The following is a 16,113-nucleotide window of genomic DNA, read 5'->3' as shown; positions in this document are numbered from 1 at the left end:
TTGATGACTCAGAATTGATCTAAGAAAAACATAGCCTCGTATAATTGAATTCTGTTTAGATTGTATTAACCAAAGTAGTGTTTTTCAATAAGTTACCATCAAAAGGTGTGAATTAAATTTGTAGGTTTTAAATCATGAAGTCTAATCACAAAAATGGTGATTCAAATGTGTTGTTTCTCTTTTCATTGGTTAACTGTGTTTTAAGTGTCTTATTATATACATTTTATTTCTTTTATGAAAATTATTAATATTTTTTTTATTTTATAATGCTTTAAAGATTTAAGTAATAAAATATATTGTAATAATATATAATGAAATAATACTAATAGAATATAATAAAATTAATTGTGTAAATAAAAAAATAAAATAAATTTTTATGAGATGCGAAAATTTATACACAATAGTGACTTTTCAATTTATTACGGTCAGGATAATCTGGTTCAAATCACTGTAAATATTAAATTGTCCTCATCTTATTCGATAATTTTATTCCATCATTTCAATTACAAAGTGATTTTTTGAGAAATCATAACAAATTATAAAAAATGTATAAAATTATAAATAAAAAATTAAAGTATTATGTTGTAGGAATATGAGAGGCTCGGACAGCAGAAAGAAGTTGTCAGAAAAGATCACGACTCTCTTTCGATTGTAACGCGCGTTAGTGTGATAAGTTAATCAATCGTAGTTTTTCGAAGTGTGTTTAAATCTTTCGTTTGTGTTATATTCACATTTTATTTCACGATAAGTTTAAAGCGAGATTGTTGAAAGTTATTATTTTATTTTTTTTTACTTTTGTGTAAATTTAATAAATTAATAGTGAAATTGTATTGAATATAATTTTTAAATAGTCAATTCTGATCTTGTTTTTAAGAATGTACATTAAAAATTCGTATTTTTATTCATAAAGGGCTAAAATGTTGTTTGTAGTTTCGACTAGGTAAACAATAATAAATTAATGATATCCCCTAATACATTAGCTAATACAACCTAACAGACGTGTTTAAGTACAAATACCTATTTTAGCTTTCTGAGTTCTGTGATGCCAGATAGAAAATGTTTTTACATTAGAAATCTTTCTATTAAAACGTTAGTAATGCTTTTATACAATTGACCATTTTTTTTGATACACGTATATATATGTATTTTATGTATATATAGTAAAGTCCACTTTAAAGTTATAAACAGAGGCAGCTTTGTAAGTTTTCATTTGCTTATGGGCATAAATGAAAAAATGAAAATTGTATTTTTCACCAACTCCACCCATGTTAAAAAAGTTATTCAAATCTTAAATAGTATGGAAACTAAAAAAAATACAAGAAAAAATTTTTGTTTACTTAAGATATTCAAAATCTTACTTCCTTAAACAATGACGAACTAACACAATCATTAATATATACAGTTGTTATCATAAATCTAACAAGACAGCAACGGCCTTTCTGTAAAACGCCCATTAAAATTCTCAGCGTGAGTGATTTTATTACTAATTCCCTTATTTATACACCATTCACGGTTGTTATCCTCTATCATCATCTTCAGCTTTATAGTTTAAATATCCGTTAAATTACCGCATTGCGATTAGTTTGCCTTCATAAAACTACAAAACTTACTTCCTAAAATTAAATTAAAAAGATGCAGACTGAAGGTAATACTGAGATAGATATTTAAGTTCAGACATTGAGTACACGAATTATATTTTTTATAATGTAATAAGAAAATCAATCCTCTTATATTTCAAGACACTCATAACAAGGCTGGCTGTTGCATATCTATCAAGCCCCGTTGTAGGTCTTGACACCAAAGATTACTACCTCTGTAAAGCTAAAAAGGTCAAGACGGCAGAATCACTCGTTTTTTATTTCAAAATTTAGTGCTCATTTAGTGCTGATTACAGATATTTGGTGCTGTGATAGGTAGCGACTTCAAATCAAATACAATTATTATAATAACGCCAGCACTCTTAAGCGCTAGTATGAGACTTCGACGGGAAATAATGGAATTGTTAAAAATAATAAATATATCATTACTTTTAGCTTATGTGCCTCTCGCTGCAACTGTATTACAGCGCGGTTACGACCGTTACACTACTAGCTTAATTAAAAGTTAGCAGTGTTCTTATTTTTGATCTACCTATCACAGCACCAAATATCTGCATTCAGCACTAAATTAGTCCTAAATGAGCACTAAATTTTGTTATAAAAAAATAGTGATTCTGCCGACTTCACCTTTCTAGCTTTATAGACGTAAGATTACTCTTAAGCACCTCCGCACTAGCATCTGCTAAATCTGTTCCTTACATTACATTGAAAATAGCAAAGGTAACTTTATTCCTGCTTCACTCTTCACTTTTTTACTCATATTATCTTAAATGATGGAAAATTATCATTTTAAAACCACATAAAAAAAAGTACCTGAAATAAGTACAGTCATCATTGTATATTTTTAAAAATTTATATGTCATCGTTTATTAATAAAGGAAACAAAGACAAATACTTTCCACTTATCAAGTTATATATTTAAAACATAAATAGAATAAAAATAAATTAATATAATTTCTACATATAATTAAGCAAATTGTGCCTATGATTAGATCTTCTCTATAGATCTTCTATAACTATAGAGTTTTCAGAAAATATAAAATTACTATACTTTTGAACTGACTTTAAATTAATTATTTAATAGGGTAAGAGAAAGGAGGAGATTTATTAAACATTTCTTTAGTAATAAACTTTAAATAATATTTGAGATAATTACTCGTTCTTCTACCTTTGTTTCAGATTTTATTGCATGCATTGTTGTACATTTGTGGTCAGTAAATTTAACTAATAATAAAATAATTTACATTCTCAGAAATAATCAATATATTACGGGTCAACACTCATAAAACTTCCATTCCTATTATACTGGATAAGTGGAAAATTTAATTGTCCCTTTGAACAGACAACAAGTTGCTGAGGAAATCCATTGCTGCGACAAGAATTTTATATAATATTGATTAAATGACTTCTATGTATTGATTTTTATATTTCACTTAAAATTGTAACCTGCACTTCATATTTTTACACAGCGAAATCTTAACTTCTTATAAATCTAAGATCTATGGGTTTCAGTTGTCACATAAAGCCATGTATTTGATAAATTCAATTGGAATAACACTTTTTCAAAGCCATTCAATGTTTAATAATAATTAAATGTTGTCTAGAAATCGGTTTAACCTAGGTAATAAGACTTTGGATACTACAAGTAAAGCCAGGCTGTGAAAGTATCTTTGACATAAACATGTAAATAAATTTTAAACATTATTAACTCATAAAAGTCGGTTACAAAGTAATTAGTTTGGATATTCTGTTTACCTATAAAAAAATATACATTAATCATAAATTCTACAATAATTAGAAGGAACAACAATGAATATTTTACAATAATAACCATTGAATTCTTAGAATGAAGGTCACCTAGTTTCCGACAGTGCGATAATTGTATTTTACTGCCTTGTGTTTATGGCGATGGCTATATGATCTATATCTTTAACAAACATTTATTAATGTAACGAAAATAATATGAAATTAACATTGAGTAAGCTTCTGGAATAATTGAATTAAGAAAAAAATTTTATGTTAGCTTAGTTCAGACAGGATGATATTTTAATAAATCTAATAATATTATTGGAAAAATTCCATGATCAACTTCATTGTGATTAAAAGAATCGTTGCACAAGACAAACATCCATATACTGGTTCATGACAGATATACAATTCCTTAGAAATCTATAATTAGATTGAAACATGGTGTGTTTGTTAATTTATCAAAGATTTTACTAGCTGAAAATGATTGATTCTACTAAATAAATAATTTTTGTAATTATACTTCTTACAGATATTTCATTTTTGTGTTCAGACAGTTTGACATGATATTACTTTTCGATGAATATCAAACTACTCATGAATTAAAATGAATTCACTTTAGTTATTTTTTTATTACTATTTTATAGATAAATATAGATATGTGTTTCTACGGTTAAAGGTTATCTGATACAAAACATTTATTTATTAAAAGGAAACCATTACCGTTTGAAATACTGAACACGACAAACGATGTCTAAGTTTACAGTGAGTATATAAAAAGACTTAAAAATATACATAGATTGTTTTAGATATATAATGTTCTTAATATAAATATCTTGACAGATCCTCATTGTGTTTTTGGCCGTGTTCGCCATCGTTGCCGCCCGTCCTCAAGGTGGTGAGTAAAATTTTCTCGCATAACTCAAATCTTGTGCATAGCGTATTTTTATATTTCGTTCGTGAATTTTATTATAACTTAGGCAGAGAGAGAAGCTTAGACGGTCGAGGAGAGCGTTTAACGCGCGTTAGATAAGGGCTCCTTAAACTTACAGCTGGGTCGCAAGTCCCAGGGACTGTTAAAGCCCCTCAGTCCGCAACGCGATAATCCCAGCACCCGCACTTTAAATCCATGGAATGCTGGGAAATTTTCGTCTTTAAATTATATTTTTCGTTTATCACATAAAACTTTACTTATGCCACATCATAGCTGACTTTGATTTTACGAGTGCATAAGTTTATTCATTTAGTTATTTAATTTAAAAATAAAGTTTGCGAATAAAATAAATCAATATTCATCTTAAAAATTATTATTTTCAGTGTCAGTCGTCGATAATGGCAGTCAAGGTAGGAGCATATTATCACAACATATTATTTGATTAATTCAATTTTCGAAGGTCTTATTTTACATATTTGATAGTTATTGTTAAGATGCCATGTAAATGTCATTCTATTATTTGCCTGAATGTATCTTATGCAGCGTTCTAATATGACATTAATAATAAAATATTGTATTAGGATATTATGAGTAAGTGATAAGTTTCTTGCAAATATTTTTATATTAGCATGACAAGCAGTTTTAATTCGAAATAAAGTGTTTAAACTGACTGCAATCTATACATTTATTTCAATTTTAGTGAACGTCGTGGATTCGGATCCGGATAGTCAAGGTAATTATAAACATAACAACAGACATTATTTACAAAGACAATGAAAAAAACGACTCCAAAGAGCAAAAAGAAGCAATCAAACAGTTTCATCTGTGCATATCCTCTATGAAAATTTGATATATACATATTTCACTCCTATTTTCTTATAAGTATTTATATCAAATAATTTGGTACTTATGCCTTTAAAGTTTAAAGTTGACACGTAAACATAAGTACATAGGTAAAATCGCAAACAGGTACGTATTTTGTATTAGTTTATGAGGATAGCTGGCCTAAAATATTATATTATACTTATATTTTAAATAAGCCTAGTTTGTTATGGAAACTATAATTACCTATAAGTGCCAGCTTTACACATGCACAAATGTATTTCATTTAAAGTAAATATTTAAAATAATATGTTTTATTTGAAATTCCTTAAACAATTCATATTAAAGATGATAAGAATTAAAGATATTAAGTATGTTTACTTTTATTATTTATCATAATTGTATATAAGAATTTAAAGTTTTAGAAATATTTAGACGAAAAATCGTAGGTGATTCTAAATATCCATCCAGTTGGAATTTTTACTAATGAACCTATATGTTTTAATTACAGTCAAAATCAACGACCCAGATAGTCAAGGTTAGCAAAATTACTAATGTATGTTTTATATTATAATTTGTAACTCTTTATACAGTTAGTTATCTTTTATGATTTCAGTGAAAATTGTGGATTCTGGAGATCAAGGTAATTATATTTATATTAAGAATAACTGTCATTTAATTTGTTTTGGTAATACAGAACAACACGCTAGCAGTATAAAATATAGGTTATCTGTATGACTTGATATAAAAAATTCTAGTTTGCTTTAATTATAACATCCGACTGAGATTATTATCATTGAAACAATCAATTGATTATGAGATACTCATATCTTTTCACATCTATTGTTTCAGTTAACGTAGTAGACTGACAGAGTTAGTAACACGAGGCAATGTTATATTACAATATGGTAAGTATAAATATGTGTTGATGTCTTAATCTACTACAACTAGTACCGCTGAACCGCTGAGATCAACAAAAGCATGTGTCTTGATAATAAATTAAGATGTTTTTGATTAAATACAATAGATGAAAGTAAATAAAAATGAAATTCAAAATTAATTTGAAGTAGGTTCAAAGAGAAACTTTTAAATTTAGCTTTTATTATTTTTTTACGGAAGAGAGTGTTTGTTACATTGTGGTTGAAACGACTATAAATTAAAAAGTTATTTCATTTATTTACATTTAAGAATTTCGAAAAACTCACGAATATATTTTACATAGAGATAAATAGAAACTAAAATGGCAATTTTATTTCAATTTATATTTTTTTTGTTGCAGAACACAATTATAAAATAGCCCTCGTACTAAAGAAATTACTGTTATATTTAAGAATATAAAATTTTATCCGATAAGTGATTTTCATTTATAAGTCGGACAACGGAGTGACCTTTAAAATATTAGGTAAATGGGTCGAGCATGCAGCATCCCGGAGACTGTCTGATTAATGACCACTTAAAGTTTTTGACGAATATATTTCCTTGTTGATTAAATTGATATTGGCTGAAAAAAAGACAATCAAAAATTTCTTTGTAATTTCTTATTCTATTATTACTTAAAATCCATGTGTAATGTACCTACACTTTAAATAATAAGTAATTGTTTACTTAGTATCATATAGTTCGTTTTTAGTAGTTAAATATATTCATTACAAAAATGAAGATTATCTAATTATTGTAATATAAGGTATAAAACATTCATTGGCTAAAAGCAATGAGCATGCTTCCACCTAGTCCATGAAATCCATGTTAGGCTTAATTTTTGCTTATCATTCTTTGTCTATAACATATAAATTCAACAAAACTACTTAAATAATGATTTAATTCATAATCTTATAGTAAAATTATTTTTAATAAGCCTTTAAAAAAGGGTATAGTACCTACGTATTTCTTAAAAAGTCGTAGTATAAGTGAACTGTACCAACAACAACAACAATAACTTCAAAAGCAACAGCATCGACAACATATAAAAATTTATTCTTAATCAGAAATCTAATCTTCTTCTTAATTTGTCAGAGAAAAATTTGCTGATTTTAAGGATCATCAGAGATTCAGTATCTTAAGAATTAATTAATTCAATGGTGCACTACATTTTGTTATAGGTCAGGACTTAATTCCATGAAAAAATATATAAAGGTCTGTTATAGTTTTTTAACAGACGTATAATTATTAAATTTTGCAGAACCTTTTGTGAGCCACGATTTCTCTGTTATGTGTCTCTCTATTTTAAAAGTAAAATCTTTACTTGTTTATAAAAAAAAAACCAATCTTATTGTTGTTTCGTTAATTGATTCCTTTACATTTATTCTTTTTAGATCATGTTTTATCTAAAAAAAATATAGTATTGTTAATATTGGCCAATAATTTTCTTAAGTATTTCATTTAATATTTTATCAATCATATTTGTCTGTAACATTGCTCCAATTTTTTAGAAGGAACCCATATTTGAAAAAGTACACAATATTATAATATAATTTTTTATGACCTGAAATACACTCTATAGATTTTATAAGAAAAAATACTTTCATCGAACTATGAAATCTCCATCAGATAACAGATACCTACTACCACTTTTTTATTTGACATTCTTTAAATTTTCAACAAACTTTTCCGACTAATTCTGGCCAATCGACATGCCACACAACATAATGGATGCACATCTTTGAATAAATTTCTATTTTATAATTATATTTTGTTATTAAGGAGCTGTATCTTTTGAATACATTTCTTACCTTATCTTAATTTTATTAATGTTGTGTCGGGAACGAATAAAAATTACAATAATATGCCAGTTTTATAATAGTGTTAGTTGATGTAAAATGACTGAATTATTTATGTAATGGTGTCATCTCTGGTATTAAAAATATATTATAAGCAACTACTAACTATATAAGACATAATAACACTGAATCAACAACCTTCAAAACCTAAAAGTTCATAAATTTAGGGAATAGCGACGTAGTTTACTAATTTTATTTACGTTATAATAAATATAATCTACAACCCAGATTAATAAATAATTTTATTACCAACTTAGCGTAACAATTGAGTGGTTGCGGTTGACAACAATGAACAATACGATATCGACATAACGTGATTGTATATTTCTACCAAAGGTAATAAACATTTGATCATAAATTTCCGTAATTGTAAATATTATTTAGACAGACATTCCAATTTTTAATATTTTTATTCAATGACATTTGTAAACATATAAAATAGACATTCAACATCGTAATTGAATATTCAAAATCAAGTAATAAATAAAATTTATAAGGAAAAATTCAAGAACAGTTAATTCAAGGCAGTCATTAACTTTCCTCAGAGCGAGGTATGTGTGTTGGAGATACTATTAAAACTTATTAAAACTACGAAGAATATACGAAATATTACACAGTGCAGATGGGTCTGCTAATCAATCCAATGACATCACACATTAAAAGAATTACTACCAGCTTTAATTGAGTACGACGACTGCGAACCGAACGTCAGCGACAGTTCCAATCTCGATTGCAGCACTCGTGTCACTAAAACGTCCCAGATTGTAACAAACGTTTGAAAACAGAATGACAACTTACATCGTTGGATTTATATGCGCATTAGTATTGGTAAGATTTAAATCAGGTTTGAGTCTATAACTTGTTACTTAGTTAATATACTTTAAGGACTTACATTTAATAAAAAAAATGTTAATATTTTTACAGGCTCTCGTACTGGTTGTGTGGATAACGTACTGCATGTTTTGCAAGGAGAAACACAAGTCGGAGATCTATCAGTATAACATATCAGATTTGCGACGGTATAATTATGAAATTGCGCAAGATCACGAGGAAAAGAAATGCAAAGAAGTAACAGCTGGTATATTTATTCTTCCGTCTCGACACAAAGAAAAAGATGACAGCTATATAAAAAGGCCAGATTATCCGGAAGGACCAGTTTCAAATCTACAGCCGAGGACTGAACAATTGATAGATATTATCAGTGACAGTCGATCTGACAATGAGGATCGAAGGTGTGTCAATTTCAATATAGAGTCAAACGCTCAAGGCCAAAGTGACGTATGAAATAGTTATGCAATCACTATTCTATAGACACAGTACACCGATTATACCTGTATTACCGTGTAGCTTGTTGCACCGCTATTGTTGATTTTTTTATATTTATTTTTTAATAAAGATTTTTATGCCATAATCCCTTTTTTTTTACTTCTTATTACTCTAATAGACAATATATTCATTAAAATTTTCTTCAATATCCTAATAGCGTCTTCATTGCGACATAAAAAAATATTAAAATATCATTAAGTGTAAATCAAAAGCCATTAAGGTGAAGTTCTAATTATTATGCCTAATTGTTATTTTTAAATAGTAAGTACCTGCTTTTTATAATTTAAGCAAAAGTATTTGTGTACTTCCTGTTATTATTTTTTCTATTATAGTAATTTATATGTTTGTTAATCTTTAAGACAATTAAATCAATTGTCCACCTATATTCCAATTTAGCCAGACATTGTACCCATTTCTTGTACCTACATCAAATTATTCAAATGTAATTTTATCTCACTTGACTAGTATAAATTGATATAAAATAATTTACAAACAATTTAAATAAAAAACATAGTGTTTGTATCACCTGTATTTATATAAGACCCTAGCAGGAGTTAATGCGTACTAGTATGGACGCATGTTAAACTGGTTACTGCACAGTTCTTTATCACCTTGACACTTTCGTCATGTCGGCCATTTTGTTGAGAATACTTTTCTCAGTGGGGTGTGCTAAGTCGTACACAGCTTCACCAGCGCTCGTCAGTAGTTTTGCACCTTCATTCCATGTATCTTTCAACGTCTCCAAAACATCACGTTTCTCACGTGCCTGAGATTCCAGTGGAATTGCCGTCACTAATACTGCTAAACACTGCAAATGAAATCAATTCAAGAAGGTACACACGGGGTTACTTACTATATATCTGTAAAAGTCTTGTGCTTATTATGAGAGAAGTCTTGTATTTTAAGAAACTTCTTTTTTTATAAATAGATTTTTTCTGATTTCGTGCGAATACATTTTTTTTTAAATAAACACATTTGTATAATTAACAATACCCCGTATTGGAAAATCTCAAAGATATTTAGATGTATAGCAATTGTCAGTATACACTTGTAATGGTAAACTGTAATGATTGAATATGAAAATAGTGGTAGTAGTTATTAATCTAAATAGTATAAATTGTTATTCCAATATTATTTGAGAATACAATCATCATTCGAAGAGGCCAAAAAACAACTAGTGAGTTTGTAGGCCCTGTTAGATGTCATTTGTTTAATCTTTACAATACCTCCTTTTTTTTAATTCACAAAATATGTTATCGAAAACATCTGTGCTTCTGTTATATAATTTTCTGTAAACCTTCTGTTAACCAAGAGACCATGGCATATAATTATTTAATATTACCTAAGAAATAACTATTTCTCGTAAGCTATGAAGGTAATTTGAATTTTAATAAATGAATATCTTATTGCAATACAATACACTATTATTACGATTATTCATCAGAAGAGAACAAAATCCTTATATATTATATATACGGATTTAATTTAAGGAAATATTAAAATACACCAATAAAAATTAAAACTTAAAATATTATAACTCTAATAATTTGCATGAAAATAATTTCCACATTTTTTTAAATCGTATTACACTTACAAGGCATAATAGCAGCGCAACTCGAAAATCCATGTTTCGTTTGTTCCTGAAGCAACCGATATCAATTCTTTAGGTTTTGAAATTGATCGTTGAGAACTCGCTGTCCCGCTGGATGTGAGAACTCGACAGGAAACCTTGAATTTGCTTTGTTCAAATACGTTTTATGGACGTGCAGACAAAATGACAAGGGATAATAAGCTTAACCTCACAGGGCTGTCAGTCAAAATAAATTACAACAATCACATCTTTATCAAATTATTATTCTCAATAACCCACAATAATCACAAATGTTTGATAAAATGTTTCTATATATTATATTTATTAAGACTGGTTCCATAATAGTTACTTATCGTAGTAAAACATTGTTTTTTATTCAATATAATTTGAATTGAATCTTTTACGACATCATCTTAAGAAATCAACCTCCACTTTAAAATTCACCACCTTCCGTAATTCGCAGAAAATTTCCGACTCACTTTATTTAAGTACAGTCCTTTGCAAGAGGCACTATTCCCGACTGGCAAAACCTGAATAACAGGTTTGCATAGTCATCCCGTTCGTTTCTACTTACTCTTGATTTCTTTTGTAACTTATATGAAGTGCTTTTTAATGTAATAACTTGAGATTACAATTTCAATTATGTGTGTCTGTACCACCAAATTTACGAATATCTCACTGTAATTCAAGTTACGGTGCAATTTGAAAACCCAAACGAGCAAAATTATTCCTCTGAGATAACTAACGGTATGTAATCAAGAAAGAAATTGACTTCTAAAGTCAGTTTATGTAATAATCCTATACATTAGGGAACTTCCTAAAACACGTGAAATTTTTGGAGGAAGATTTTTAAATTGTACGTTTACCGTACGGCTGGCCCGCCAGGTCCTCCCCCCACACCCGCATAAGGCGCGACTCCCCCTGCCGGCGGACCGCCCGGATCTCCTCAGACGAAGGGTTCTCTCCGAGAGCCCTCCTACCCGAGACGTAAGAGAACACCTCGGCGTGAACCGACGCCACAAGATCCTAAGGCGGATCGCCGGCAAGAGCCGTCGCTGCGGCCCAGGAGACCGTACGGTACCCCCTAACCACCCTCACCGCGGGAGCCCTTTGCGCAGAGCGCAGAAGGGCCTTGACCCCGCGACTCATCGGGCGATCAGCCCAAACGGGAGCACCGTACGTGGCTATACTCCGACAGACCCCAGAGTATAGCCGCCTGCAAGCTGCGCTGGGTCCTCCGAGGTTCGGGAGGAATTTCACCAGCGCACCTACCGTCCTCATGACCTTCGGCCCCAACTCCCTGAAATGGGGCACGAAGTTTCACCCTCCGTCAAGAGTGAGCCCCAAATATTTCATGGTCGGGCTCACCCTGACCCTCCCTCCTCCTATGAGGAGGGTGGCACCCGGCGGGGGTCCTTTCCGCCCAGTCCCGCGGAAGAGGAGGGCTTCGGTCTTGTCGATTCCGACCCGAAGCCCCAACCTCTCTATGCGGCTGATCACGAGGTCAGTTCCGACCTCGGCCAGCCGCGTCGCCTCCTTGTAGCTCCGTTCCCGGGATAAGACGAGGGTGTCATCTGCATAGCAAATGACAGCCATCCCGGGGAGGAGGCGACTCCGCAGGACCCAGTCATACCCGACGTTCCACAGGACAGGTCCCACTACCGAACCCTGTGGAATGCCGTTGTCGACTGTCCACCACTCTATGGACCCCCTCCGGTTCTCGACTGCCACCCTCCTCTGGGAGAGGGAGGTGCCTAACAGCCTCCTTAGATACTGGGGCACTCCGAAGTATTCGAGTGCCGTATGTATCGCGCTGTGTGGGAGGCTATTGAAGGCGTTGGCGATGTCCAGCGACACCGCCAACACTACCTCTCCTCTGCGTTCCGCCTCTTCCGTCACCGCCCTCAGACGTTTGAGGGCATCGACGGTCGACCGGTGGGCTCGGAACCCGAACTGGGACTCTGAAAGTCCCGGTCCCGAGCCTTCCTCCAGGTGCCGAACGAGACGGGTGGCTATGATCTTCTCAAAAGCCTTCCCGGCCTCGTTCAGCACGACCACCGGTCGACGACCCAGACCCAGAATCGCCTCCATTTCAGACTCCGTGACGGTGGGCGGAACGCGGTCGCCCTCTTCCAGCGTCTGCCGAGCCATCCTGGGGGGAGTGAAAGTTTAAGAAACCTAAAACAGTATTATTCAACCACCTATATGCAACTGAGGTCGCCTGCAATTCTTGTTAATAAAGTTATTTTAATAGAAAACGAAATTTCCTACTTTTTCTATCACTACGTTTGATGGGTCATTTAAACAGTGGCTAGAGATCAACAATACGTATTCTTCGTTAGTACAGAAGTCCGACCAAGATCCATTTACAACCACTATGAATTTTCACTCAGAAAGAAAGCTTTCCTACTATTGTTATACTTCCTAAAGTATATTTTACATGAACACATTAAAATACATATTTAACTCACAAACTTTACTTTTGAAAAAAAAATATAAATAATATATTTTAACTTTTGATATCCTTGATATTTAAATAAAGCAATGGTTCTACACCGGAGATGACAAGTTTAATTTAAGTTGTGTGACCAATAGCGATACAATTATTCAATTTTGTATGACGCATTGATATACTATAATAAAGCAGAAAAATAAAAAGAAATAAATAGGCTGTGTACGACTGTATGGTTAAGATTATAATATTATTAATCTAGTGGGATTCCGCACTAAACTACTTTTAAAATCTATAAATATCTATAAAACTATTGAAATAAAATCAGTTGCAATAAAACAAACTTAGCTTCAAAATACTTTACACATGAATTATATAAGGTGGCAACCGGAGGTTCTAGGAAAACTACGAAACATACTTATATGTATATTATAATAAAAATTACATATTAAAACTTATAACCTATACCTAACACTACATGATTGCCCCGATGTTATGATAGCAATCCCATTCCAGAGCTTATTTGGAATCTTCTGGTTCACACGGCTTGGTGTTCGTTCCGCGGAGTCAGCAGCGTCACTCGTTATATGATGTTTTATCCATACAACGATGTTGCCCCGGCGATGTTCATTTATTTTATAATATGTAGCGCGTACGTAACACACGTCAATACGTTTCATACCTATTATATTGTACTATACTTATATTATAACTATAAAATACAGGATATTTTTTAATCATGTAGTTGGATGCCCACCTGCAAAAAAATATAACTTCAATAACTTCGTTTAAAGCGGTGCGCGTTGATATGTCAATGTAGGAATTTTATGAGACAATAGATCTCCTAGTTGATAGCAAATTTTTTAAGGTGGTACCTGCTTTCTATGATCATTAATAGTTTTTCCTCCTCATAGTCAAAATATTTACGGTGTTTTTGTGAGCGGCTTTGATATTTTTATCCTCTCCATTGAAATATAAAATCCACCTTAAATTCTCCTTGTTTATGAAATTATTTCAGTATTTTCTTCCTTAGCTGTGGCTTACCTTTAATTGTGGTTTTAGAGATAATAATATCATAGGTTCATTGTATTGATAATTTCTTTATTCTCATGACCGTAAATATGAAATTAAACTTATTTCCTCTTAGTTATTTTATTTTATATCTAATATAAAAAAATATTTTAATAAAACTAGTATTTTTTGGCAAAATAGATGCTAAACTTAAGATTGTTCTATTCAAAATAATACACAAAGCACACATTCGGTACATATTACAACTAAAGAGACATTTGGAAATTTCCACACCATAAACAATAAAAATTTAAGCATTGCAAGGTCGCTTTTTACCCGCATATCTATATATTAATCTTTATACTCAAAAAGTGTCAAGTGGACGCAATTTCCATATAATTTGTTTTTTGTTTTACATATATTAACGATTGCAATTAGAAACAGTCAGGGATGATCATTGGCAAAAATCTATTTTATGTAACAGAAACTTTAAAATTTTAAGATACATCACTAAAAATTACATACATATGTACCTACTTGCAATTAAGAATCAACTAATGGTAACTTAAGGTAAATATCTTTTCATAAGAGAAAAGATCCAACCTAACTGTATTTTAAAATGCAAAAATTCCTAAAAAAATCTATATAAATACTCAAAATATGCTAGAGGTATTGACGAAAAAAGATTTGTCTTCACACGCCAATGATATAAGCTCCGACATTTATAAAAAGATTTAACGATATTACTTAATTTTTCAGTAGAGTAAATCTCATTGTGAATTAAGAAATCACATAACGCGTATTTTTTCTGAACTCGAAACCTTATGAAGGGTATGGGTATACAGGGTATAAATGTACATATCTATGTAGGTAATAGACTCATATTTAAATTAAAACAACAATGTAAATATTAAACAGCATCAAATTTATTTAATTGCCCGAAACATAAACAATTGAATTATTTTTCAATATTGTTTTGATTGTGATTAAGCTCTATGTGTCCGTTATTAGTGTTTTCATTTAATGCAATTAAAGAAACTTCCCCGCTGGCTATGATTTGATTACTTGTGTTATCAGCAAATGCAGGAGCAGGTGAGGTACTAATAGAGCTGATGCATAAGAGAACGAAGATGCATACCGTTATTGCCTGAAACCATAGAAAACGATGTGTTTGGATACTTTATTACCTTAAGAGTTTGTAAAAAAATTATATAACAATTTGGTTCTTGAATCCCACACCATTCATATTATAGACAATCCCAAAATTTCAAGTTATGTACAATCCTTTAAGGCCTCTAAAGTTGTTAAAGCCCGTATCGCTTACTAAAACTTTCGTAAAATTTTGGTTTGTCGAATTTAATGCCAAAAACATATTTTTGTCAAAATACTCCTCTCCGTTTCATTAGATATTAAATTTACTTAATTTACTTCTATTCAAATATAAAACGCTTACCTTAGCTGCCATGATATAGAAATAGTGAGTTATTTCAATAATTAATCAATGTGTCTAACATTCTTCAATATATACAGAATATTATCGTAAAATGTAAATTTATATGGTGCTAATCATATAACATAAAATGCAATGAAATTTAAATTGCACTAATTATAATTTATAACTATGTTAGTGACTGACTGAGCAAAAAATATGGTTTTAATTGTCGTCTTTATTTTCATGAATACTATGAAATATATGAATAATAATATTCTATAAATATTCTTCAAACAAACAATATTCCCCATTTAGATTCTATGGAAAAAAAAGTCTCCTATACCTGAAAAATAAACTTTAAATGGATATTTAGTAATATTATTAAATATAAGTTAAGATTAAATACGTCTAACAAATACTTTAT

General features: G+C 30.9%; 1 protein-coding gene and 2 long non-coding RNA genes across 3 annotated transcripts; 2 read left to right on the top strand and 1 right to left on the bottom strand.

The window, feature by feature from the left end:
- The first annotated feature begins 3,960 nt into the window (after positions 1 to 3,960).
- LOC116771850 (uncharacterized) lies at positions 3,961 to 6,453 on the top strand. Its single transcript, XR_004353615.2, has 8 exons — positions 3,961 to 4,109; positions 4,188 to 4,242; positions 4,662 to 4,688; positions 4,979 to 5,011; positions 5,612 to 5,638; positions 5,717 to 5,743; positions 5,953 to 6,008; positions 6,380 to 6,453. It is a non-coding gene; the product is annotated as an uncharacterized LOC116771850 (long non-coding RNA).
- Positions 6,454 to 8,420: 1,967 nt separating this feature from the next.
- LOC116771851 (uncharacterized) lies at positions 8,421 to 9,288 on the top strand. The gene is made up of 2 exons (XM_061528008.1): positions 8,421 to 8,705; positions 8,802 to 9,288. Exons 1-2 carry the CDS (start codon positions 8,664 to 8,666, stop codon positions 9,159 to 9,161), a joined length of 402 nt encoding a protein of 133 aa, XP_061383992.1. The 5' UTR covers positions 8,421 to 8,663; the 3' UTR covers positions 9,162 to 9,288.
- A 5,873-nt stretch (positions 9,289 to 15,161) lies between these two features.
- On the bottom strand, positions 15,162 to 15,776 carry LOC116772072 (uncharacterized). The gene is made up of 2 exons (XR_004353627.2): positions 15,711 to 15,776; positions 15,162 to 15,404 (listed from the first exon to the last, which is right to left on the bottom strand). It is a non-coding gene; the product is annotated as an uncharacterized LOC116772072 (long non-coding RNA).
- Between the last annotated feature and the right edge of the window lie 337 nt (positions 15,777 to 16,113).

The sequence above is a fragment of the Danaus plexippus genome (assembly GCF_018135715.1).
Source record: "Danaus plexippus chromosome 16 unlocalized genomic scaffold, MEX_DaPlex mxdp_23, whole genome shotgun sequence".
Lineage (NCBI taxonomy): Eukaryota > Metazoa > Arthropoda > Insecta > Lepidoptera > Nymphalidae > Danaus > Danaus plexippus.
The sequence above is the reverse complement of the archived record's forward strand: the minus strand, read 5'-3'. Positions and strand labels throughout refer to the sequence as shown.

Coding starts and splice junctions, on each gene's coding strand:
- LOC116771851 (XM_061528008.1), top strand. CDS start 8,664: ATGACAACTTACATCGTTGGATTTATATGCGCATTAGTATTG. Junction 8,706..8,801: donor TTATATGCGCATTAGTATTG/GTAAGATTTAAA, acceptor ATATTTTTACAG/GCTCTCGTACTGGTTGTGTG.